Source organism: Hoplias malabaricus, chromosome Y, assembly GCF_029633855.1.
Source record: "Hoplias malabaricus isolate fHopMal1 chromosome Y, fHopMal1.hap1, whole genome shotgun sequence".
Taxonomy (NCBI): Eukaryota; Metazoa; Chordata; class Actinopteri; order Characiformes; family Erythrinidae; genus Hoplias; species Hoplias malabaricus.
This window is the reverse complement of record NC_089820.1, coordinates 24,738,164-24,765,850: the sequence shown is the minus strand read 5'-3', so window position 1 is coordinate 24,765,850 and position 27,687 is coordinate 24,738,164. Positions and strand designations below refer to the sequence as shown.

The 27,687-nt window shown below is 45.8% G+C and overlaps 3 protein-coding genes across 5 annotated transcripts in view; 2 read left to right on the top strand and 1 right to left on the bottom strand.

The window, feature by feature from the left end:
* LOC136678836 (rabphilin-3A-like) overlaps positions 1-1,274 on the bottom strand; it is a 41,401-nt gene extending 40,127 nt beyond the window's left edge. The window contains 1 exon segment of the mRNA XM_066656991.1: positions 1,043-1,274. The gene's annotated coding sequence lies outside the window, so the exon portion shown is untranslated.
* Positions 1,275-4,347: 3,073 nt separating this feature from the next.
* On the top strand, positions 4,348-15,560 carry LOC136678418 (uncharacterized). Its single transcript, XM_066656473.1, has 7 exons — positions 4,348-4,825; positions 8,663-8,795; positions 9,266-9,400; positions 10,932-12,139; positions 13,102-13,231; positions 15,137-15,256; positions 15,374-15,560. The coding sequence occupies exons 1-7, from the start codon at positions 4,348-4,350 to the stop codon at positions 15,558-15,560; spliced, it is 2,391 nt and encodes a 796-aa protein (XP_066512570.1).
* A 1,388-nt stretch (positions 15,561-16,948) lies between these two features.
* Positions 16,949-27,687, top strand: part of LOC136677759 (probable E3 ubiquitin-protein ligase HECTD4) — a 70,487-nt gene continuing 59,748 nt past the window's right edge. For all 3 annotated transcript variants that reach the window (XM_066655373.1, XM_066655372.1, XM_066655371.1), the window contains exons 1-6: positions 16,949-17,557; positions 22,320-22,942; positions 24,075-24,164; positions 24,373-24,500; positions 25,868-25,976; positions 26,794-26,932. In XM_066655373.1, the coding sequence (XP_066511470.1) occupies positions 17,411-17,557; positions 22,320-22,942; positions 24,075-24,164; positions 24,373-24,500; positions 25,868-25,976; positions 26,794-26,932 (1,236 nt within the window). In that variant the 5' untranslated portion in view covers positions 16,949-17,410. The remainder of the gene's footprint in view (positions 17,558-22,319; positions 22,943-24,074; positions 24,165-24,372; positions 24,501-25,867; positions 25,977-26,793; positions 26,933-27,687) is intronic.

Below are 27,687 nucleotides of genomic sequence, written 5' to 3'. Positions count from 1 at the left end.
TCATTCTCATTTATTACCATTAAGCAATGTGCTTAGGACACGATACACTTGCACTCCATTATACTTTAGAATTACTTTTTTGTATTATTATTATTATTATTTCTTGTTTTTATTATTAATTTCTTAAACATTGAGCCTAGTGGGCTCCATAAAGCTGAGTCAATGGCAGTCATTTATAGTTTAGCCTTGAAGCATTTTGTGAAGCAAATAATCCACTCTATTTTAGGAGTTTTCTTTTTTTTTTTTTTATGGCTCCTGCAGCTCTGGGGCTCCGTAAAGATGAGACAACAACAGCCCAGCACACTCCATCCACATAAACATATATTCACACTTCATTGTTCCACAGAATTGTTGTCATCTTTTTGTTCACTGCACCTCCAGTGCCACGAAGATGTACCTAATAAACTACACTGCACCCTCACAGCGCATTCTACTACATGTTTTGTTATTATTATTGTGCTGGACCCTTTGCCTCTGGGGCACCATAAAGATGAGACAACGGCAGGCAATGAACCTAACACACTCCATTCTTACTCCACCTACTCACACCCCACGGTAAACTCTCAATTCCTTCTGCTGTAAAAAAAATGCCATTGTCTTTTGTATTTTTCCTGAAAGCTGCGCCTCTGGGGCGCCGTAAAGATGAGACAACGGCAGGCTTTCTTCGGTTGGAGCCACGAAGCAATGCGCCTAGTGCTTGGTCCATTCATGCCCACTACTCCACTCATCCCTCCGCCTGTGCGTTTGAGGATGACTGGCGTTTCTCAGAATTCCTCCCCGTTTTCTTTCGTTTTATAAACGTTATTTGTTGAGGGTAAAAACGGCTAAGGGACCCAGAGAACCCGGAGAACCCAGAGAACCCAGAGATCTAGAAAGCCCGGGGATGGAGCCTTTCTCAGCATCTGTCGAAAACATCAGCTCATGTCTCTTCTCTGGACCAAAAAAAACACACAATGGACCACTGGTCACACCACATCGCTCTATGCGCAAATTTGCTGCTGATGTACACGAGAAGAGAGGATGTAGAATGATTTGCGCTTACCTGGTGCTGCCCCTGCCCACTCGCGAGAGATACACAGATAGAGATAGAGAGAGAGAAGGAGGAGAGAACGTCTGCGAAGGATGCGGAGCGACTGAGACTGAGCAGAATCGCAGGCGAGTGGTCGACGCCTGCGCATTTAACGGGGGGCTTTTTAAAGCAGGGCGTTTGGATTCAGAGAGAGAGAGAGAAAAAAAGAAAGCGCAGAACCGAGCGCAGACCTCCTCCTGCCTCTGCGTGGGACACTCCTCAAACTAAAGCCCCCTACTGTACAGCGTGCCCTTGATACTTCGCTTTGGAAACCCCGCCACTCAGAATAAGAGAATGAGAGAGAGAGAGAGAGAGAGAGAGAGAGAGAGAGAGAGAGAGAGAGAGAGAATGAATGAACAGAAATGGGATGAAGAAAAAAGCATCTTGACAGGTTTCAGCACTCAGCTGTGGAGCCCTGCTGGGGACACGCCCACAAAATAAACAAAAACGTTTGAATGACTTAATTAAAGAATAAATAAGCTATAATTATTATTAATTAGTTAAACACATTCAGATTCTGGACTGAATGTGTTCTATTGTTGTAGGTGTGTTTTTTTATTTTTAAATAATAATTAAATAAAATATATATTCATTCATTCATTGTCTGTAACCCTTATCCAGTTCAGGGTCGCAGTGGGTCCAGAGCCTACCTGGAATTATTGGGCGCAAGGCAGGAATACACCCTGGAGGGGGCGCCAGTCATTCACAGGGCAACACAGACACACACACACATTCACACCTATGGACACTTTTGAGTCGCCAATCCACCAACCAACGTGTGTTTTTGGACTGTGGGAGAAAACCGGAGCACCCGGAGGAAACCCACGCAGACACAGGGAGAACACACCACACTCCTCACAGACAGTCACCCGGAGGAAACCCACGCAGACACAGGGAGAACACACCACACTCCTCACAGACAGTCACCCGGAACGGGAATCGAACCCACAACCTCCAGGTCCCTGGAGCTGTGTGACTGCAACACTAACCTGCTGCGCCACCGTGCCGCCCATAAAATATATATGATTTTTTTCTTTTTTTTGCTCACATGGAGCTTCCTTCTTTCCAAGACCCAGAAAACTCCAAGCAGACAAACTCAAACCCACGCAGACACAGGGAGAACACACCACACTCCTCACAGACAGTCACCCGGAGTAAACCCACGCAGACACAGGGAGAACACCCCGCACTCCTCACAGACAGTCACCCGGAGGAAACCCACGCAGACACAGGAAGAACACACCGCTCTCCTAACAGAAAGTCACCCGGAGGAAACCCACGCAGACACAGGGAAAACACACCACACTCCTCTCAGACAGTCACCCGGAGGATACCCACGCAGATACAGGGAGAACACACCACACTCCTCACAGACAGTCACCCGGAGGAAACCCACGCAGACACAGGAAGAACACACCGCTCTCCTAACAGAAAGTCACCTGGAGGAAACCCACGCAGACACAGGGAGCACACACCACACTCCTCACAGACAGTCACCCGGAGGATACCCACGCAGACACAGGGAGAACACACCACACTCCTCACAGACAGTCACCCGGAGGAGACCCACGCAGACACAGGGAGAACACACCACACTCCTCTCAGACAGTCACCCGGAGGAAACCCACGCAGACACAGGGAGAACACACCACACTCCTCACATACAGTCACCCGAAGGAGACCCACGCAGACACAGGGAGAACACACCACACTCCTCACAGACAGTCAACCGGAGGAAACCCACGCAGACACAGGGACAACACACCACACTCCTCACAGACAGTCACCCGGAGGAAACCCACGCAGACACAGGGAGAACACACCACACTCCTCACAGACAGTCACCCGGAACGGGAATCGAACCCACAACCTCCAGGTCCCTGGAGCTGTGTGACTGCAACACTAACCTGCTGCGCCACCGTGCCGCCCATAAAATATATATGATTTTTTTTTTTTTTTTTGCTCACATGGAGCTTCCTTCTTTCCAAGACCCAGAAAACTCCAAGCAGACAAACTCAAACCCACGCAGACACAGGGAAAACACACCACACTCCTCACAGACAGTCACCCGGAGGATACCCACGCAGATACAGGGAGAACACACCACACTCCTCACAGACAGTCACCCGGAGGAAACCCACGCAGACACAGGAAGAACACACCGCTCTCCTAACAGAAAGTCACCTGGAGGAAACCCACGCAGACACAGGGAGAACACACCACACTCCTCACAGACAGTCACCCGGAGGAAACCCACGCAGACACAGGGAGAACACACTGCACTCCTCACAGACAGTCACCCGGAGGAAACCCACGCAGACACAGGGAAAACACACCGCACTCCTCACAGACAGTCACCCGGAGGAAACCCACGCAGACACAGGGAGAACACACCGCACTCCTCACAGACAGTCACCCGGAGGAAACCCATGCAGACACAGGGAGAACACACCACACTCCTCACAGACAGTCACCCGGTGAAAACCCACGCAGACACAGGGAGAACACACCCGACTCCTCACAGACAGTCACCCGGAGGAAACCCACGCAGACACAGGGAGAACACACCGCACTCCTCACAGACAGTCACTATACATAATATATATTATTATATGTATTATAGACATAATACATTCATAATGAGGCCGGCAGGTAAATCTACATTATATTAATATTAATTTATTAATAACTGTATGAATTCTAATGTAACAGTGTTACTTACACAGCATTTGTCTGTGTTTGTATTAAACAGAGTCCTAACACCATTGTACGGGCTGTTGTTTTTTAGCCCTCAAAAATCTCTGAGAACCTGGCCTCAGGGCAAAGACAATGATACCCAAGGCTATGAGGTCAAGGCCTTGGTCTTGGTCTGTGTTGTGAGTTCCCTGTCCTCCAGTCTGTCAGAAACAGTTCACTGTCTATGAGAGCACCCAGAAGGATGTGTGCTTAATATAAATAATATAAAAAATAACCTTTCCATGCTGCTCACATTACGGTGGTACTCTGTTCTCTCGGGTGGGACTAGTCTGCACAGGTCGGCATTCGCAGAAACACTGTAAACACTCGGATTAGTTCTGTGGCTTGTGCTCACACGCACCCAAACTCCACCTTTCCGAGTGTGAGGATGAGGGTGTGTGGGAATGTGCCCAATCCAGTGGGAAGTGTAGAGCATGTCCAGGTTGTTAAAGCGAGTCTACATTTCTGTGAGGTGTTATAACCATGCGTTTGGCTGGTACCTTGGTTAAGTCTTAAGCTTGTAAAGCCAACAGACCAGCCAAATGACCACCAGACTTCCTTGCCTCTTGGCTCTCATGATGATGCTCTGCTCTTCCACAGCTCTGAATCCAGATCATGAGCCTTTCTGTCTTCACACACAGTTCACCCTGGGGAGGACAGAGTGCACTTTTCTTCGTCGGTCAGCAGCAGCAGAATCTCTTCTCCTTTACCGAACCCTGTGGACATCGGACCAGCACGTCCAAGAGTGCTCCGTAAGCGCAGAGGAAGCCTTGATCCAAAACCACATCACGTTATGTCGCAGAGAGAGAACGTGGGATCTGAACAGGACCCACCTCAATCTGAGTCTGCTCTGGGGGGCTGGAGGTTCATGTGCGTTTCAATCATTGCCAGAAGAACCTGGGAGGAACTTGGACAGTGGCCATCAGGTTGGAGACAAAATTCGCAAGAAGCGAGCTTGGATTTTACCCGGGACACTGTGGTGTGGTCAGGGAAGCAGCGCTGGAGAATACGAGCAACTAGGTGAGTGACTTTTGATGAATGCAGGGTAGTACTTTGTTTAAGTTCACACAACGTTAAACTTGCAGCACAATCAAAGCTCTGTAGAAAGCTTCCAATCCAAAAATACCCAAGCACCTAAAAAAACCTTTTTACTTCTAATGTAAGTGAACACAGAGGGACTTTATTCTAAGTCATTTTTGAGAGCTTCTACATATTTTAATGAACATTGTGTGAGGATCATCTGTGTTCAAATGATGGAGATCCATAACGACGCAATCTGGGGGAACATAAGTATCTCCATTTTTTTTGAATTGTAGGTTACCACATCATTTGAACACAGAGGCTGTCCTTCACATTGTGTGAAAATTTCACAATGAATGGACCAATAGAAGTGCTCCAAAATTACTTGGATTTACATTATTTTACATTGACTTCCATTGAAATTTCATTCATTCATTCATTATCTGAAACCCTTATCCAGTTCAGGGTCGCGGTGGGTCCAGAACCTACCTGGAATCATTGGGCGCAAGGCAGGAATACACCCTGGAGGGGGCGCTAGTCCTTCACAGGGCAACACACACACACACACTCACACATTCACTCACACCTACGGACACTTTTCAGTTGCCAATCCACCTACCAACGTGTTTTTTTTTTTGACTGTGGGAGGAAACCGGAGCACCCAGAGGAAACCCACACAGACACAGGGAGAACACACCACACTCCTCACAGACAATCACCCGGAGGTAACCCACACAGACACAGGGAGAACACACCACACTTCTCACAGACAGTCACCCGGAGTCACCCCCATTGAAATTTATGAAGGTTTTTTTTGGAGAAACATGTTTTCACGACACTGACTTAACAGTGAGGTCCAGGTGTACACTCCGACTGGCTCATGCTTTCCATAGTAGCGCTCATGCTAGCAGAAGCACAGTGGGGCGGCTGTAAGTGTTGAAGTTGTCGTTTCAATCCCTGCCTTGGGTCACTGTGTGTTGTGTGTTCTCACAGTCTCTGTGGGGGTTTCGTCCAGGTGCTCTGGTTTCCTCACACGGTCCAAACTCAAACGTGGGCAAGGGGGATTGTCCACAGGTGTGAGTGACTGACTGAGTGAGTATATGAAACTGTTTACATGGTTGTGTGTGTGTGTGTGTGAGTGACTAAGTGAGTGAGTTCCTGCCTTGCACCCAGTGATTCCGGGTTGGCTCCGCATCCACCATGACTGGCGCAGCAGGTTAGTGTTGCAGTCACACAGCTCCAGATATCTGGAGGTTGTGGGTTCGAATCCCGCTCCGGGTGACTGTGTGTGAGGAGTGTGGTGTGTTTTCCCTGTGTCTGTGTGGGTTTCCTCCGGGTGACTGTCTGTGAGGAGTGTGGTGTGTTCTCCCTGTGTCCATGTGGGTTTCCGCCGGGTGACTGTCTGTGAGGAGTGTGGTGTGTTCTCCCTGTGTCCGTGTGGGTTTCCTCCGGGTGACTGTCTGTGAGGAGTGTGGTGTGTTCTCCCTTTGTCTGCGTGGGTTTCCGCCGGGTGACTGTCTGTGAGGAGTGTGGTGTGTTCTCCCTGTGTCTGTGTGGGTTTCCTCCGGGTGACTGTCTGTGAGCAGTGTGGTGTGTTCTCCCTGTGTCCGTGTGGGTTTCCGCCGGGTGACTGTCTGTGAGGAGTGTGGTGTGTTCTCCCTGTGTCCGTGTGGGTTTCCTCCGGGTGACTGTCTGTGAGGAGTGTGGTGCGTTCTCCCTGTGTCTGCGTGGGTTTCCTCCGGGTGACTGTCTGTGAGGAGTGTAGTGTGTTCTCCCTGTGTTTGCGTGGGTTTCCTCCGGGTGACTGTCTGTGAGCAGTGTGGTGTGTTCTCCCTGTGTCCGTGTGGGTTTCCTCCGGGTGACTGTCTGTGAGGAGTGTGGTGTGTTCTCCCTTTGTCTGCGTGGGTTTCCGCCGGGTGACTGTCTGTGAGGAGTGTGGTGTGTTCTCCCTGTGTCTGTGTGGGTTTCCTCCGGGTGACTGTCTGTGAGCAGTGTGGTGTGTTCTCCCTGTGTCCGTGTGGGTTTCCGCCGGGTGACTGTCTGTGAGGAGTGTGGTGTGTTCTCCCTGTGTCTGCGTGGGTTTCCTCCGGATGAATGTCTGTGAGGAGTGTGGTGTGTTCTCCCTGTGTCTGCGTGGGTTTCCTCCAGGTGACTGTCTGTGAGGAGTGTGGTGTGTTCTCCCTGTGTCTGCGTGGGTTTCCTCCGGGTGACTGTCTGTGAGGAGTGTGGTGTGTTCTCCCTGTGTCTGTGTGGGTTTCCTCCGGGTGACTGTCTGTGAGGAGTGTGGTGCGTTCTCCCTGTGTCTGCGTGGGTTTCTTCCGGGTGAATGTCTGTGAGGAGTGTGGTGTGTTCTCCCTGTGTCTGTGTGGGTTTCCTCCGGGTGACTGTCTGTGAGAAGTGTGGTGTGTTCTCCCTGTGTCTGTGTGGATTTACTCCGGGTGCTCCGGTTTCCTCCCACAGTCCAAAAACACACGTTGGTAGGTGGATTGGCGACTCAAAAGTGTCCGTAGGTGTGAGTGTGTGAGTGAATGTGTGTGTGTCTGTGTTGCCCTGTGAAGGACTGGTGCCCCCTCCAGGGTGTATTCCCGCCTTGCGCCCAATGATTCCAGGTAGGCTCTGGAGCCACCGCAACCCTGAAGTAGATAAGGGTTACAGATAATGAATGAATGAATAAATGACTGTGTTATTCTCTGGTGTGAAAGTAAAATTGCTGGTGATCTGTTCTGGGGCCAGTGGGTCCGGGGTTCAGACTTCGCACCCTAGGGCCAGCCCCAAGGTTTCATGGGAGGCTTGACTTCACTGATCTCTTGATCTGCTGTGGTGGCCCCTCATGGGAGCAGCTGAAATGGAAGAAAAAAACGTATCCTACATTAGACTCAGACTTCAGCAGTTACATTTAGCACATACAGAAACACATGAGAAAAAGTAGTTCATTTCTGTAAGATAACCTGCAGCATGTTTGGTCACATTATGAAGCAGAGTGCAGACAGCTTGTTGTAGAGTGTAATTATTGTTTGGCAGCTCTGACTGTGGAACACTTATGAATAATACTGAAACTGGGTCTTTAATTGCCATCATTGTTTATCTGAAGTTTCCACAATGCCTTAAATGGTGCAGCAATTAAATTCTGGGGCCTCAGTTCCACATTAATATGTGTGTAGTGCATGTGCACTTTAATTTGTGGATCTGGAGCCAACCAACCCACACACTGTGAACTAGATCGTCCAATCATTGTTTTGTGAGTTGCAGAAAACATGGGATAAAACGAGCCGTTTTGACTCTGCTCAACTACTGATGTCACTTGAAAGGACTTTAGAATAATCTAAAGTAAATCATCGGATCATCAATCTAAAATAATCATCGGAGTCTCTGCAATCATGGTGCTGGACCTGCATTTATGTGAGAGTGCAAAAAAAAAAAGATGTTATATGCAGCAAAACAGATTCAAGCGCAGATAAATAAGGGCACTAAATATAAAAAGAGAAAACGAGAAGGTAGAAGAAAGACAACCGAGTAAAAACGGCTAAACCCAGAGCTGTAGATGCTCGCTCCTCACTGCTGTGCACTCGGGCTGGTTGAACAGTGAGTGGCTCCTTATCATTTAAAGGAACAGGGCTGTTTAGACAGAGGGAGAACACTGCTGTGGTGTTTGATCCTTGTGGTATTTTGTCCAAAGCAGGTCACAGGCTTAGTACTCTTCTCGTGGTTCAATGCCATCAAACATTCACAGCAATATTCCGATATCTAATGCTAACCTCCCGCTGATACCTCTGATTTCAGACTAAACACTGGACGAACGAGGCCAACATTTAAAATCTATATGTTTGTCATCTTTAGGGATGTTTGAGCACGTGGACAGATGTTGCCGAGAGCATGATCACTGCAGTCATGTGATCCGTCCCTTCACCGTGAAATTTGGTGTCTTGAACCCAAGTTTCTTCACCATCTCACACTGCGACTGTGACCAAAGGTGAGCGTCGCTGGGCGGGGACTTGCATACCTTCCATACTACACAACTCCATAGCCTAGAGGAAGACTCCTGCGAGTCGTAATTCATCCTCTTACCACCTGCGTGGTTCTGTCTTTGACGTAGACCATGATGGAGATTGAATGCACTCTAAGCTTCATCCATTTCTGACACTGTGTTGACACAGCTTTAATAATATTCGTAGAAAAGCACTGATCAGGGCTTACCACATACAAGCGCAATGCCAAGAGTCTGCCAGAGGGGCACAAAGCAGTGAAGCTCTTATTCCTGGAGTGACTGAGCTTTGGGATGAGACAAACTAAGCAACAAACATCAGAACAGCAATGTTCCAACATCTAGTGCAAAGCCAGAAAGTGCAATAAATGATCTTATACTCTCTCTCTGTCTCTGTCTCTCCCTCTCTCTCGCTGTCTCTGTCTGTCTCTCTCTCTCTCTCTCTCTCATGCCCCCAGGTTTAAGCAATGTCTTCTCAACAGTAATGACACAGTCTCAAATATGGTGGGCTACACGTTCTTTAATCTCCTCAAGCTCCGCTGCTTTAATCTCGTCCAGAAGAGACACTGCACTCAACTCAACTGGTTTGGAAGGTGGGTGTGTATTAAAACTGTTATTATTATTAATGTACTGTCATGTTATCTTTATACTTAAAACTGGGATCGGCAAAATCTATAGTGAGAAATATTTATTCATTCTTTCATGTTCTTTAATTGCTTCATCCTGATCAGACCCTTTACAGAGCGCCAATCCATTACAGGAAACCACACACTCACCAAGTCACTCTCTCACACACCCACACACACATACATGTGGACAATTTCACATTCATTAATTCATTCATTCATTCATTATCTATAACCCTTATCCAGTTTGGGGTTGGGTGGGTCCGGAGCCTACCTGGAATCATTGGGCGCAAAACGGAAATACACCCTGGAGGGGGCGCCAGTTCTTTACAGGGCAACACACACACACACACACAGTCACTCACACACTCACACCTATGGACACTTACACCAATCCACCTACCAACGTGTGTTTTTGGACTGTGAGAGGAAACCGGAGCACCTGGAGGAAACCCACGCAGACACAGGGAGAACACACCACACTCCTCACAGACAGTCACCTGGAGGAAACCCACGCAGACACAGGGAGAACACACCACACTCCTCACAGACAGTCACCCGGAGGAAACCCACGCAGACACAGGGAGAACACACCACACTCCTCACAGACAGTCACCCGGAGGAAACCCACGCAGACACAGGGAGAACACACCACACTCCTCACAGACAGTCACCCGGATGAAACCCACGCAGACACAGGGAGAACACACCACACTCCTCACAGACAGTCACCCGGAGGAAACCCACGCAGACACAGGGAGAACACACCACACTCCTCACAGACAGTCACCCGGAGGAAACCCACGCAGACACAGGGAGAACACACCACACTCCTCACAGACAGTCACTCGGAGGAAACCCACGCAGACACAGGGAGAACACACCACACTCCTCACAGACAGTCACCCGGAGGAAACCCACGCAGACACAGGGAGAACACACCACACTCCTCACAGACAGTCACCCAGAGGAAACCCATGCGGACACAGGGAGAACACACCACACTCCTCACAGACAGTCACCCGGAGCAGGACTCGAACCCACAACCTCCAGGTCCCTGGAGCTGTGACAGAGACACTACCTGCTGCACAATTTCACACACTCATATAAAAAGATAAGAGAAGATATTTGAGGCTGGGGTGGTCCTTACTAAATGCCTTTGGAGCAAGTGTATACTTTTAGAAAGTGCATAATTGGATTTTCAGTCAATCCACCATTTCCTCTGATCTGAAGCCTGTAATTTCATTTTATAGTACAGTGCTAACCTACAAAGACCCTACATCTTTACAACCACGAGGATGAAGGCTAGTAAAACACTAGCTGAAGCATCTTTACTGAACTGCGTGCATTGACTTGTCTGGCTCTCTTGCCTGTTTTTGCTTGCCTTTAGCAACACAGCTACACTTCCATTCTGCCTCCTTCTCAGTCCTCCCATGCCCCTGCATTGTGATAACGTCGTCTTCCAATGTAGCTTTAAGTATTCTATCTCCTCTTACAGGTGCACGTCAGTTCGAGCCGCACCTTTTGCAATCCTCAGAAACCCCACATCGTATAACGTCTCAAGTCCAAGTTCAGAAAGTATTCGCTTCTCTGATCCACCAGTTCCTCAGGTGCGTCCTTCAGCTAACAGCCAGGAAAAGAGCATCAACCCTCGGCAAAGAGGAAAGCAGTCAAGAAAGAAATTTCCTCAAAGGAAAATTCATCCCGGAGCCATTCCAAGAGGGGACACTTTTTTGCCGAGTAAAAAGACGCAAAAGAGAAAAGTTAAAACCAAGAAAGTGTCACCACTGAGAAGAAATCAGACCACAACTGAACTGAGAACATCATCAGGTCATACATCTGTGACCATCACTCCATCCTCAGTCTCAACACAGATCACTCATGTTCACACAACACTGTCTCCCTCTAAAGGATTCAGTGCTGAAAACCCAGTGGACAATCAGTGGAAAACACTTTCCAAAATCTCCTCAAATATCAGTAAAGCAAAGAATAAAACTATGCAACTTCAAATTTCCAAACGTCTGAAGGCAAAGCAGAGCTACAGAATACCTCCAGGAGGCTATAACTTCCAGTCAACACAACAGAAGACAAAGGACTTTAAGATGCTCAGTGCATCGAACTTGAAATCTGTTCATGCAACGGCATTTTCTTTGTCCAACACATTTCTGACATCCAACAAACTTAAAAAACAGGACAATTCGACTAGCACTAATTCGCCGAATAACAAGACAGTATCAACCAAACTGCCAAGGCCAAAGTCCAGTGCCACCAAGTCTTTCTTAAACACAACAAAGCAAAAAGTCAAAGGGCAATCGAAAAAGACACCAGCAAACATCACCCAAGCCCCTAAAACCAGGAACTCAACTGCAGCTAAACTTACAGCAGCTACAAAATCTAGAGGTTCCCCATGGAAAGACTCCTCAAAGTCACTGAAAAACAGGATTAAGGATCCGCCACCTACAAAACAGGAAAGCGTAACCCCAGCCAAGGGATTCATTTGTGCAAAGAGAAAGTGTAAACCTCCAAAGAGTTCTTCCATCCTTAAAAATGCCTCTGAGATCATGACCTTGACGTCTGGAGATCTAACACCAAAGCAGAAGGCTACATCTGCTCCAGAACTAAAGATGATTTCTTCAACTGAGACAATGGAAACACTCAGTTCTTCTCCTCGGAATGAAACAAACCCTCCTTCTGAGGAAACAACAGGTAATGTCCTCATTCCATTTTCTCTTTGTAACTGTTTTGCTCTGTTTAACCTCTTCTCTGATATAAATGCGGGTCCAGCGCTGTGATTGGAGAGATCCACGAGGGGGCGGGGCATTTCCAAAATCTCTGCAGTTGACGTCAAAATAATAGCAAAATCAAAATGGCTGATTTTATCCAATGACTCAGGCAGCCCACAAAAAACTGACTTGGGTGGTCTTGTTTAACAGTGTGTGGGATGGTGGGCCCCAGATGATAGGTTATAGGCGTAGAAAGACTACCATCTTTGGACTGTGGAGCAGTGGAACTGTGTTCTTTGGGATGAAGAAAGTGGTTTTTCGTATCCAGAGCTAATCTTCAAACATCAGTACCTGACCAAACTAATGCTCTTACATCTGAGTGCTATTAAATCCTCACAGCAATGTATCAACGACTGGTACTGCAGGTTTTGTAATTAAAGAAATATGTTTACTCTGTTAAAGTATGCCCTCTAGTGTAAGTTCTTGTGACATCATTTCAAATTTGCAACATCTGCCACAACAGTGACCTGCAGCTACATTCCTCAGCTCCTGAAAACCTTCAGCATTCCGCAGATGTCACTGAAGCATCAGGGCAATGGGAGGGTGGCCTTAAAGTAACACACAGAACCATAAATTACACGTATATGCCTTTAAAACGCTCCAGGAAATACTTAGACTACATTCTTCTGTGATTAAAGGTTTTAAAGACATCCTCCAATAAAAATAGTGTTTTACCTGGTTAACATGTCCATGAGGTGATTGTGTAAACTGTAGAACAGTGGTTCCCAATCCTCCTAGTTCTTCTAATGTCAACAACCTAAATAACCAATTGTGTCAACTTGTGGGACCAGGCTTGTGACAGGTGGATACTGGACATTTCTGTAAGGGTTTGATGGCATTCTGCCATGAAATGCTATTAACAAAAAAAAACTATTAATTCTCCAGGATCCATGTTGATATGTGACGCCGTTAAACACTTGGATGACTGCGAGTACAAGATCCGACCACTGGAAAAATTATATGGACATTACAACAAGGAATCGACTACAATCTATTACTGTGACTGTATACACAGGTCAGTGTCACAGACAGACATCGATGTACACAGTGTACACACATCGATGTGAGGAGTGTGGTGTGTTCTCCCTGTGTCTGTGTGGGTTTCCTCCGGGTGACTGTCTGTGAGGAGTGTGGTGTGTTCTCCCTGTGTCCGCGTGGGTTTCCTCCGGGTGACTGTCTGTGAGGAGTGTTGTGTGTTCTCCCCCTGTCTGCGTGGGTTTCCTCCGGGTGATTGTCTGTGAGGAGTGTGGTGTGTTCTCCCTGTGTTTGTGTGGGTTTCCTCCGGGTGACTGTCTGTGAGGAGTGTGGTGTGTTCTCCCTGTGTCTGCGTGGGATTCCTCCGGGTGACTGTCTGTGAGGAGTGTGGTGTGTTCTCCCTGTGTCTGTGTGGGTTTCCTCCGGGTGATTGTCTGTGAAGAGTGTGGTGTGTCCTCCCTGTGTCCGCGTGGGTTTCCTCCGGGTGATTGTCTGTGAGGAGCGTGGTGTGTTCTCCCTGTGTCCGCATGGGTTACCTCCGGGTGACTGTCTATGGGGAGTGTGGTGTGTTTTCCCTGTGTCTGCGTGGGTTTCCTCCGGGTGATTGTCTGTGAGGAGTGTGGTGTGTTCTCCCTGTGTTTGTGTGGGTTTCCTCCGGGTGATTGTCTGTGAGGAGTGTGGTGTGTTCCCCCTGTGTCCGCATGGATTTCCTCCAGGTGCTCCGGTTTCCTCCCACGCTCCAAAAACTCAAAATTGTCTGTAGGTGTGAGTGTGTGAGTGAATGTGTGTGTCTGTGTTGCCCTGTGAAGGACTGGTGCCCCCTCCAGGGTGTATTCCTGCCTTGCGCCCAATGATTCCAGGTAGGCTCTGGACCCGCCGCGACCCTGAACTGGATAAGGGTTACAGACAATGAATGAATGAATGAATATTTATCATAATTTAAAAGATGAAATACCGACAGTTAAAAATAGGTATTGCAGTCCAAATTCAAAACCCTGGAGCAGGGCTGGCCAATCCTGGTCCTGGAGATGTCAGATCCAACACAGACAGGTCTAATATTCAAATGTCCCTGAAGGAAGCCCTGCACTAGAGAGAGCCCCCCCCCCTCCTCCTCCTCCTCCTGCTCCTCACAAAACACAAACCTCACAAGGGTTGCCAGGTTGAGGAAAAATAAAGCCTCCATGAACAAGGGCAGGACAATTTCAAGAACTTTAGATCACAGCTAAAATTACTGTGTCATAACACACCTATATACACTAAGACGAGTATAAATTATTTCAGGTGAGCATGGGTTTCCTGTATTTACCAACTTCATCTGACTTTCCTATTCCACCTTAAATGTTTCTCGAAGATGACTCTTATTGATTAGTCCCTTCCACCTTTAATGTCATTATAGGAGGCAGATGTTTTGCTTCTAATTCAGAAATTTAGTTCCACCTTAAATGGGTCAGTTTATGAGGCTAATCTTGACGTTTTGCACTGCAGTGACACTGTGTTAGTGCTGGTCACAGTGGATCAGACACAGCAGTGCTGGTGTAGTTTTTAAAGCCCTCTGGGCATTGCCGGACTGAGAATAATCCACCAACCAACAACATTCAGCTGAGAACATCCCGTGTCCACCGAAGAAGGACTAGAGGACGAGCGACACACACTGTGCAGCGACAGATGAGCTACTGTCTCTGACTTTACATCTACAAGGTGGACCAACGAGGGAGGAGTGTCTCACAGAGTGAACAGAGAGTGAACACAGGGTTTAAAAACTCCAGCAGCCACTGCTGTGTCTGTTCCACTCGTACTAGAGCAACACACACTCGCCACGTCAGTGTCGCTACAGCCCTGAGAATAATTAATATTTTCACTGCAAAAAATGTTACTGTTTTACTTGATGAAGATCTTATTTCACCTTCCACTCTTCTATTATCTTGCACTTTTCTCCTATTTACAGATTCACTGATCATTTAAAACAACTTCAGGAAGCCGGTATCCTGGAGCTTCTGCTTGGAAAGTTTGTGTCTCTCTCCTGCATTGAAATGCCAAACAGTCAAGAATGCAACAAAACCACAGGGTCTGTAAAGGAACTATAATGCACAAATATTCTGTCATCGTTCAGAAAGCAAGATCAGCTTATTTTTCAAGTTTCTTGTTAGAAAGTAATGTTTAAATATTGTTTCTGTGCCCATAGCTGTCCTGCCATCATTTCTAAGACCCCACATCGGGAGTCATCACTGAAGAACATGGAAGGAGATCAAGCTATAGCCAAAAGAATCACGCTGCCTATTAAGAAAAAAGGCCCCGGACAACTTTACAAACATTGCCTAAGGATTTTAAAGCCTAAAACCCCAAACCAAGTGAAGAAAAGACTGTCCTGACACGCACAAATAAAGGGTTTTAAAGCAATTGAGTCTGAGTCTGTATACGTACATTTGGGATCCCAAGACTAAGCTTGGATCATTCTCAGCGCTGCAGTGACACTGACGTGGCGGTGGTGTGTTGTGCTGGTGTAGAGTGGATCAGACACAGCAGTGCTGCTGGAGTTTTTAACCCCCTCAGTGTCTGGACTGAGAACAGTCCACCGACCAAAAACATCCAGCCGACAGCGTCCTGTGTCACTGATGAAGGACTAGAGGACGAGCGACACACACTGTGCAGCGACAGATGAGCTGCTGTCTCTGACTTTACATCTACAAGGTGGACCAACGAGGGAGGAGTGTCTCACAGAGTGGACAGAGAGTGGACACAGGGTTTAAAAACTCCAGCAGCACTGCTGTGTCTGATCCACTCTACACCAGCACAACACACACTAACACACCACCACCACGTGAGTGTCACTGGCCATCACACACTCACAGCTGTAGACAATTTCACAGACTCACCAATTCACTCACAATGCGCAGTTTCAAACACATACACAGTTGTGCAACCTGCAGAAAATATCAAACACCCACACACATACACACACCTGTGAACAATTTCTTTTACAAACACACACCTGTGAACACGTTCTCTCTCTCTCTCTCTCTCTCTCTCTCTCACACACACACACACACACACACACTGACTCACCAAGACAGTCTCACATACTCACACCTGTGGACATATACACACACACACACAGTCACTCACACACAAACACACAGTCACTCACACCTAACCCGTGGACTGTGATGCTCAGTCAGCATGTGTGGTTAGACTGTGGGAGAAAACCTAAGCACCTAGAGGACACTCATGCAGACACTTGGAGAACACATCACAGTGTTATGCCTTCTGATGGACAGGCGCCATGTCAAAGTTTTGTTCCTGCTTTGCGCTCAATGTTTCCAGGTGATGTTTCGTATCCACCATGACCTTGATCGGAATGAAGTGGTGTTAGAAGATGAATGGTGTGTTGCTACATTTATTCATTAGAAAGAGCTGTCTATAAACTTGTGGACATCATCCACGTGGTGGCGCTGACATCCCCACTATCCCATACTGTCCCAATGGAGTCTCTGTCGACTCATTCAGAAATATCTTATGATACTAGAAGCTTAGTGGGAGATTATATTTAACCATAGGGCAAAAATCGCAAACAAATATGCGATCAATTATTATTATGTATATGTTTATATTATCACATATTTAACGATTTTTCATTGGGCGCAGAGTGCTGTGTTTACACAGAAACGCGCTGTGGATGCTGGGAAAACCTTGGCTATGGAGGGTATGGCGTCTTACTGACAGCGCTGCAGCCTGTAATGATCTAAGATCAGCGGTTTCGACCTGTAAACCTGCGCAGGGGAGAGTCGGGGGGCGTTATCTTGGCGTTTGGCGTATATTCGTGCTTTCCTGAAGTGGGAGACGGAGGGATATGAACTGACAACGGCGGGGAAATAAATATTAGGTTTGATTCTGCGTGTCACGCCCACCTCTCCTGCCCGAAATTACGAGGCTGAACCTGGACCGGTGTTGGGAGCAAGGCTAAAAGTGGCTAACGTCTATTCCAGGTTCTTCTAGGTCTGGCTAGCGTTAGCTTTAGCGTTAGCCTGCTGGCTAAAACGGGCGTTGCTTGCTCGCTCAGCTGACAGCAGTAACGTTACAAGCCTCTGGTCCAGTCTCGTTGACAGTATTTTGTTCTCGTGTAGTAAATAAGCGGAGCGACGTGAACGTTATGTAGGCCACCGGCTTAAGAACTTCGCTCAATTGTTTTTAATGTTCGTCAACGTTTCCCGAGGAGAGAGCGATGGGATCCGGGGCCGTGGATTCGTCCCAGTGGCTTTCCGTGAAAGAAGAGACTATTTTTCTGCACGATGGCCTCATTCGGGTCACGGATCTCGCCGAACTGCCCAGCGAAATTGGAGTCTCGGAGCAAGGCGACGCCGAGCAAGAGGTAGCGTTAATAATAGAGGTGTTAAAATAGCCGTTGGGATTCAAATTCAAATTGTGACGGTTACCACCTGCCTGTACTGTTATTCCTGTTCATATGCCAGTAACCTGTGATATTGGTGCTGACTTAGGAAAGTTGTCTTTGCTTTATGCTTCATACAGACACATTTGAAACATATACACCTCTGGCTCTCTGTTGGCATCGGGGAGCTAAAGTTACATGATTACCGTCTCGATACATTACCGTAACAGCAAATCCTAAAGCCTTCTCTTAAAGCTGCCCAGCCCTAGCCTTTACAGTTAGCTGAAGCTAAGGCCGAATCCCAATTGGACCCGTAAACCCTACCTAGTGCACATTCTTTCAATAAAATGAATGCTTCATCCACTCGAAAACAGTGCAGAGCTTTCTTAAAATGATTAATTCAGGGTTCGCCCGTGTCTAAACTCTAACATTTTTGATGTGCAGTGCACTATAGTGATATGAAGACCAAAGATACGCAACTCAGTGCACTGTATAGGAAGTAAAGAGCTTATAGTAACTGAGCACAAGTTAGCTTCTTAGCCAGCATAGCCAGAGTTTTGCTAGGTGTATGTGAGTTTCATGGCTTATTAAGTTAATTTAAATGTAGTATTCAGTTTAATTTCATATTTACAGGATATTCACACTATGTAGGTTTACCCACATTCGTGAGATTACATCTAAATTGGGAGCATCAAATGGCTTGTTTTTATTCATGTACTTTGTTTACTGTTTGGTCATTGTAGTGGTTGTGCTGACTGTAGACCACTGCTGGTCCACCATCGGACCCCTCAGATTACTGTCCTGTACAGGATATAACTCATTTATAATCTCCTCAAACAGATTTTAAATTCACAGAGACTTTAATTCTGGAAAACAAACTAATACGAATATTACCAACAACTATGAGAGATGTAAGCCTGAAATAAAATGATTATGCTAAAAATGTTGACACTGTGCTAATCTTCATAAAAAATAAAAAAAACTAATGAGGGATTCTTAATAAAATTATTAAATTGGGCTGTGAATGGAAAAGTGCTAAATTTCTGTTTAATCCTTGGTGGTCCGCCCAGAAAACGTGTTGCGAAACACCAGTGGAACTCCAACTTTGCCCTCAGGGGACCAATTGTGATCCGCTGTCTCCTTGCTATCAGGGATATTGGACACACCCAAAATGTCTCTGTTTTTATTGCACAGCAGTATAACAAAATACAGAATTCACATTTAACCCATCTATGATAATAAAACGCACACACAAACACACAAATAGAGAATGCTTTCCATTTCTCAACACTCCCCACTGCTGGGATGTTTATATGACTCTAGCCAATCCTTGGCATTGGGCATTGTGATCTTAAGCTCATGTTACACATGTTCTCCATAGTATGACATTTCTGTAGAGTTTAGTGCAAAGTGTCTATGTTTACAGTTTTACAGTGCACTCCAAAGTAACCAAATTCACTTATTAGTCTGTGTTACCTGGCTACATATTCAACATAATACTTCCCTAGTACTAAAAAATATACCATGAAAGTTGGTTGTGTCAGCTCACTGTTCTTGTTTACCATTTTGTTTAGTGAGGTTGCTCTCTGTAGGAAAGCAATGCATGTAGCAGGACATTATCAGTGTCTCTTAAATTGTCTGGAGAATTTTGCCCAAGATAAATAAGTTATCAGGCCTGTGCACGGATGGGCTACACCAAGAGGGCTACACTTAAATACTTAAGGGAACCGTGTACAGCTACGTGTAACTGAACTGAATGTGATGTAATTGAAACTAGTCTAATTGAAATGCAGAATACACAAACAAAACTCAATATGCAGTTTTAGATTTTCCATGAGGAGGTTTCCTGCAGCTCACTTTAGAGGCCAAAACTGGAATTAAAACAAATAGATGGGCTATTTAAAAGGCTCTGGGTCTCTAAACATTACTAGGGTATTTTTTGAGGTAAATGCCCAGAACATTTTGGAATCCCTGGGCTAGGCGTTACCAAAAATGTGTTTGCTGCTTTGATTTTGTCAGAGCTGTTGTTGTATGGCAAAACATGTAGGTCCCTGCATGTTTCTCCATAAACAGTCAGGAGTACATAACTGTAGTTGGGCTGTTTTTATAGGATAAACCACTGAGTTGGAGGATGTGTTTGTTAGGTAGGAATGTTTACAGACTCTGTGAAAACAAGAGTAGGGGGGTTGTTTTTAGATGTGCCTTATGGATCTGGTCAGAAATGGCTTCACATGGGGCACTATTCAGCGTTATCCATTTATAATACAGCATGTCCTTTTTACATGACATCTTTGACATAATTTTCATAAATAAACCCGAGCAGACTGCTGGATTGTGTAGTAGATCAAGGCCTAAAGCTATGATGAAGGCTAAAGTTTGTGCAGCGTAGCCTTATCCTTCCTTGCGTCTTTTGATGTTCTTCATGTCATCTTCATATTGTGCCTTTGCTTTATTGTTAAGCCAAGCTAAGTGTTTTCCTGGATATAACCTCTCTGCAGTTTTAGCATGGCAACGTCCGCAGTGATTTGCAACCTGAGCCTCCTAAAGACTATGGTAACTTTATCAGAGCCCATCCACAGCATGCTGAAGATAGACGGAAAAGCATGAGGTAGAAGTGGCAGGGTCAAGGAGCTTTAAAAGGAGACGAAAAAAAAAGTGACGTACGGCCTGACATTTTCTTCTGGACCTTTTCAAGTTAAGTGAAGCTTCATGTCTGTGTTGGCATTCTGGATGCATATCATCAGAGTAATGGGTACATTTCTATTAGAAAAGGCAAAAAGACCTAAGTGCAACTGATATATAAAGAATTAATTGTAACACTATCGTAGGCCATCGATCATAAGCGTCCTTGACACCTACATAAGCCTTTTTATGAGAACAGACATGAGTTATTCCAAAATGCATCAGTTCTAAAAGACGTTCTAGAGTCAAATTGACTAGGAAACGTCTATAACAATTGTTGACATAAGCTTTTATACATGCTTCCGTAGTTTCACATCAGTTGGCTTGTAGCCTCATGGACTGTGATGTGGAGTAATATGTTATTACGCAGTTTTATTAATGATTTTGTTAAAATTAATACTTATTCAGATCAAACGTGACATTGTCCTGGTTTGTTGTTAGGGCTAGAGCTGCTAATCTGAATAACCTGATCTCTCTGAAGCCTTTTGCTTACCAAAAGACCCCACGCAGGATCCAACAGTCCCTTTGTCTCAGCTGACAATTGAACCAGCTGTGGGGTCATGGGAAGTTTACAAAATTAGTGACTCATCAAAGAACATCAGCCTAGAATGACTGCAGAGTAACAGAAAACTGTAGAAAGAATTAAAGCTATTACAGTCGTTTCTGGAAACGTCCTTTTTAATGTACACTCTCTGGGTCTGAAGTCCAGATTTAAACCCTACAGAGATGTTTTTTCTCAACTAAAAACAGACTAGTTTGGAAATTAACTGTTAGAAGCCATCAACACTGAGAGAACAATATGGAGTCTTCTGTAAAAGGCTTCAACAATCAAATAAAAATTAAAGAAATATCTCCCCTATGAAGTGGCAGGGCGGAACAGCTGAGCATGGAAGGTAGCCATTCCGGTGGCTTTTCCCAACAGACATGCTTCAATATGGAGGCTGAGGCTGGTTTTCTCATGATGGTTATGTACATGGGCCATTTGACACTGTGCTTTCCAAAGCATGGTCCATAAGACCAACTGCTTCATAAGGTGTAATAGAAACAACTCGCTTCATAATTCTCACCGTGTCTCAGTATACCATGCTGTATACTGACCCTGCATCAGTTTTACCAAGGCTCCTTTTAGCAGTTTATTGATGTTGTCAGCCACTTCTACTAAGTTAATGTCAGCGGACAGCCCAACACGCCGGAGTACAGCACTAACAGATTGATCTGCACCAGTGTAGCCAATCTCTCTTTTAGGACTCCCATCCTTGGGTCGGCTGACATCACATCACTGGGCCCCAAACCTGAAGATGATTGGGACATTGCCTAGACCATTGGGTCCAGTCAAGCTGGTGTTCCTTTTTAGGGAAGCCAGGAGAACCTTTATTTCCTGAGCTATAGTGAACTAGTGATGGACCCTGCTTTTCTGTTTGACGTTCTATAGGCGATATCTGACTCTCTTTGAAGAGAAGGTTGTGTTGCTGGATGTAAAGTCCCATCCAAGCTCCCTCTCTATGTTTCTGTTCTGGAAGACCCCTTTTAAAGATCATTCTGGTTGTGCTAGCACATTTATGTGTGGAATCAATATGAAATGCAGCAGCTAAAAGGCATAATGGATGATATGAGCCTTATGGATGTTCTGTAATCGATAGCGGAGTTTTGATTTGTTTCTTCTCCACCATGGTGCCTTCTGTTTTGATGTATTATTAAAGCAGACACAACAGATTGACGTACAGTAGATCTTTGTTATATGTATTTTGAGGTGCAGAAGTACTCAAATTAAGGATCCAATTGAGGGATCACCTTTTTAGGAATGAAATTGTGGGAGAAACGTACAAATTCTACATTTGTTTATGAATGTATTTGGCAAATACACTGGTGAGTCAGTATAGTCAATTTAACACATGGGCTTCTCCAAGCTTGTTCTCCTCCAAGCTTGTTGAGTTCCAATAAAACTGTTTTAGCAAAGACTTAAAATAGAGAGAAAAATGTTGGTGAAAAGAAATGATTGTAAATAAACATTGACCATGTGAAGAAAATAATTAAAATAACATTTATTCACTTTATGTATTAGATCCTGACTTTCGAGACGAAGAACCCGGCGGAGCTAGCTGAGCGGCTGCGTGCAGTGTGTGGGAACCAGAGCAATGCGTATGCTCGGCTCCTGGAGTACCGGCTCAACGCCCTCCGTGGGCTGTGGGGGGCTCAGCGGCAGCTGGCTCTGGAGGAGCAACAGGAGAGGGAAGGAGCTGCCGCCGCGGCCGGGGCTGGTGCCGGAGGAGCGGACGAAGAGGCTCTGGCTCTCCTGAAACGGCAGGGCCTTATACAGCAGCAGCATCATCTCTCCCACCACCACCACCACCACGGCCCCCTGCCCTCCAGCCAGGACCAGGCCCCTTTCACCTCCCGCGTGGGTCTGCTGCTGGTCTTCCCTCTGCTTCAGTCTCAGACCCGCCATGATCCTGCACTCAGTGGCGTTACGGCCGAAGTCCTACTCTCCTGTCTGAGAGACTGCCAGCCGCTCAGCCTCGGGAAGGAGCCAGCCGACTGTCTCAACGGCCTGGAGGGGCTCCTCTGCACCTGGTTGGATCAAGGGGGTGATAAAGGAGGGGCAGCTGTGGCTCCTGAAAGGCCTCTCTTGACCCAGAGGCAGAGGGAAAATGCAGCAGCAGCACTTGTGGCTTTGGCATGTGCCAGGTGTGTTTTTAAATATAAACATGTAAAGATGTCATATTCGCAATTATGGAAAGCATAAGCAAGCTGAAAGTAATATAGAATCAAGCATGACCAGGTAAATGCGAAGTTTCATATTATACTAGTTAGTCATGACAGCGTTTTTGCTGCAATAAATGGAGGAAATATTTGTAAGCGCTGGAAATGAAGTGTGTTTTCTCAGAGTGTATTCTACTTTTCTGCTGTTACAGTCTTAATTCTTCTGGGAGTACTGCCCTCTAGCTGTTGGAGCATTCAGTAGTGACCTTTATTGTGGTTAGACTTGTGAATAGCCGTCTTAAACTAAGTGTGGTGCTGTGAAACAGCTGCACGTTTGCTTAAGAGGAATCCTACGCAGACACAGGGAGAGCACACCACACTCCTCACAGACAGTCACCCGGAGGAATCCCACGCAGACACAGGGAGAACACACCACACTCCTCACAGACAGTCACCCGGAGGAATCCCACGCAGACACAGGGAGAACACACCACACTCCTCACAGACAGTCACCCGGAGGAATCCCACGCAGACACGGAGAACACCTTAATAGGGCATTTAAACGTTATTCTTGCAAAAAATGACATATCTAAACAATATTTAAGTATCTCTAGAAATGTTGTAATTCTGCGTGTGTAAAACTGCATCCATTTTGCAATGGATATTTCCCTCTGTGTAAAGTTGTTTACCGGTTAGCTTCATTCTCTCTGAGGGGAAAAATCTACCGCCATTGTAATCCTTACGTGTAGAGCACGGATGACAACACAGGACATACGTAATCTCATTGTCAACCACTGAATGTGGTAGCCACTGTCTCGTTTGACTGTCGGTGTTGAAGTCGGTGAGGTGGTCGAGGTTAAGGGGGGGCAGCATTGGCATCTATTTCAACAAAAACGTCTTTATATAAAAACATATTTTCTTTCAAAGTCAAACAAGTCTTGGACATTAATCTACACACACGTAACTCCTGAAAAACGGTTATTTGAGCGAGTAAAGTCCTTCGTTTTATTTACAGTTAGCTAAGATTACTGATGTTTTATTTACAAGCAGCAGAAACTAGGGGTAACAACGTTAACAAACGTGTAACCTGCTTTTTTCCCCACATTTGATTGTCCAGGGGCTCCCTGAAGACTCTCATTCACACTGTTCACTTGCTGCAGAAGCAGACAGACCTTGGACAGCTTCCTGTGGCAGATGTCCTGTATAGGTAAGACTATGAATGCTGAAATGTTCTTAGATAGTGATGCACTGACATGAAAATTCCTGTCCGAAACCACAACCAAAGGTTCAGTTGGCTAGAAATATAATTAGAGAGAGAGAGAGAGATGGGTATAGAAATGTTGAATCATGCTTGTGACAAGATACATGCTACACCCACCATTTCTCTTTTTATTTTCTTGATCTCTTTCTCCCAGACTACTTCTCCTTGAAGGGGGTCCAGGCTCTCCGTCTTGTTTACTAGGGGGAAAGCACAGTGTCTCTTGGGGGTTTGAGGACATGCTTCCTGCCCCAGACAGCAGTGCTGCAGGAGCAGAGGCTAAAGGTAGGAATTTGCTTGGGTTTGGTACAGTCCAAGATGCATTTCTCTGAAGAGCTTAAAGAAGCCTTCAGTTATTAAATATAGCATTATTGAATTCTGGGGGAGGTTCAGACACGAGGCACAGAGTGGAGGCAGATGATTCAACCAGCCTCTGTTCGGCCGACAAGTTCAACTTATCATTAAATGTTATAGATTGTGTTTAGCCAATCAGATGCGAGTAGGAATCTCTTTACAGAATGCAATAAATAATTCCAAAGAGACAACAGTTCCTGTATTTCATTTCTTTGAAGCCATGCGAGTTTCAGTAATGAAGATATGGTATTTACTCACAGGAAAATACAGAATGGGACCTAAACAGTTATTTACAGTGTGATCGTTTGTGTGGGGGTGGAGACAGAGCAGCTCCTGTGTTGTACTAACAGTGTGTAGGTGACTTCTCTAAGACCCTGACCACACAGATCCGAGTCTTTTTAGAAAGTGAGGTTTTTGTGTTTTGGCCTCCCATTCACATGAAAATGGCGTTTGGTTTTCAAAAAAGCTCTCCGAGGTGAAGATTTTTTTTTTTTGAGTCACCAATCCACCTACCAACATGTGTTTTTGGACCGTGGGAGGAAACCGGAGCACCCAGAGGAAACCCACGCAGACACAGGGAGAACACACCACACTCCTCACAGACAGTCACCCGGAGGAAACCCACGCGGACACAGGGAGAACGCACCACACTCCTCACAGTCAGTCACCCGGAGGAAACCCACACGGACACAGGGAGAGCGCACCACACCCCTCACAGACAGTCACCCGGAGGAAACCCACACGGACACAGGGAGAGCGCACCACACCCCTCACAGACAGTCACCCGGAGGAAACCCACACGGACACAGGGAGAACGCACCACACTCCTCACAGACAGTCACCCGGAGGAAACCCATGCTGACACAGGGAGAACACACCACACTCCTCACAGACAGTCACCCGGAGGAAATCCATGCTGACACAGGGAGAACACACCACACCCCTCACAGGACAGTCACCCAGAGCGGGACTAGAACCCACAACCTACAGGAGCTGTGTGACTGCGACACTAACCTGCTGCACCACCAGGATTTGGGCATTTTCCTGTCATTATGGAAATGAAGAAACCATAACATGAACATCTGGAGGAGTATATAGTGTGATACGTTGTGCTCTGGACTGCAGCGTTGATTAAAGTAATTACATCACTTTTCTATCAGACAGGTCTTTGCAAGATGCTTCAGATATTGAGTGTTCAAGTGAAATATCAACAAGCACTCAAAGCCTCGCTCTCTTTCTCCATCCCCCTCTCTCTTTCTCTCTCTCTCTCTGTCCCTCACTCTACCCTTTTCTCTCAGACACAGATCTGGGACGCTGCTTGGCTACAGATGGCCTATATCTCTACACCACTAACTCCTTTGGGAAAGGTTTGAGCAAGCTGGGCTCAGGCCTTCACGGCACACTGAGGTAATATGAGATGTGTGTATGTATAAAGTGCTATACTAAACACACACACACACACACAGTGTTAGTCACATCCAGCCACCAACTACCCTCTATTTTTGTGACCTTAGGGAAGGACACTTATGTCGCTTGGTATAGAAAGTGTGCCTCTCTCTCTCTCTCTCTCTCTCTCTCTCTCTCTCTCTCTGTCTCTTTCTTTCACGTTCTCTTACTGTCCTCCATCCCTTTAACTCCTCTACTCTCTCCACTATGTTTGGTCTGTCTTATTGTTGCAGCCCTCACCTTTTCCTCATTGCTCTCATTTATTTGCTGTTTTTATCATCTTTGCACCATCTAAGCTCAGCTAAAAAGATATTTTCTAAATAATTACACTTCCTCTAAAATGTATGCACCCCCTCCTATTGAAAGGTGCTACATACATTTATCTTTATTACTTTTTTCTTTTTTTTTCTTCCTCAAAATCTTTAATCCAGGTGTGTTTTTTTTATTAATTGTTTTTTTTTTTCCTGAAATATCTTTGTAGTCACTGAAAGTTATGCTACATGGAGTGGGTCCCCAACACTGTAGTGGCCTTACAAAGAAATTAGTCCACATATAAGGCCATATAAATAAATATATAATGTATATAAAATACCAATATAATCACTGACGCGTCACTAGTTGTCAGTATAGTGTCTGTTGGTTGAATTAATGAAAGCAGATGGAGATGGAAATGTTTAAGTAGATGTACTCATCAAGCTGAAAATGCTTGCAGTCAACACAGCTGCCTGTGAAGGGAATAGGGAACAAGATACTGAGATGTAGCCCTTCTCTCTTTCAGAGGATTTGTGTACTGTAGAAATGAAGAGCTAGAAGCTGGTTGGATTGTACATAGCAGTGGTCGACTACTCCATCGTCCCGCCTCCTTCGATTCTAAACCTCAGCAGCTGTGCCAGGTCATAGACCCTTTCACACTACAGGTAACCTATAAACACACACACACACACACATACATTTGGATAGAGCCTTCTGAGTCTGCACTTCTGTATAATTTTCACATCAAGTCAAGGCCCAATAACTCATCGCTGAAATTATATAAAATTTTAGTTACAGGGGTTGGACAATGAAAGTGAAAATAATTTATTAGTACAGAGCCTCCTTTTGCGGCCGATATAGCGTCAGTTCGTCTTGGGAATGACATATACAAGTCCTGCACAGTGGTCAGAGGGATTTGAAGCCATTCTTCTTGCAGGATAGTGGCCAGGTCTCTACGTGATGCTGGTGGAGGAAATCGTTTCCTGACTCGCTCCTCCAAAACACCCCACAGTGGCTCAATAATATTTAGATCTGGTGACTGTGCAGGCCATGGGAGATGTTACACTTTCATGTTCATCAAACCAATCTTTCACCAGTCTTGCTGTGTGTATTGGTGCGTTGTCGTCCTGATACACGGCACCACCTTCAGGACACAATGTTTGAACCATTGGCTGCACATGGTCTTACTGGTGCAATGTGCAGTTAATGAAGATTGGACACCAGGCTGCTCCAATTTAGCCATGAGACCTCCCACACTACAATGACAGGTGTTTCAGCTTCATTGTCTAACCCCTGTATTTTTCATATTACTTTTCCAAGTGTTTTGTTTTATTTGCGCCCCTAGAGATGGGCCAAAAATAGATGAAGCTGTTTTCTGCGGCTTGCATTAATGCTAATAATTATTAGAGAAGTATTGGCC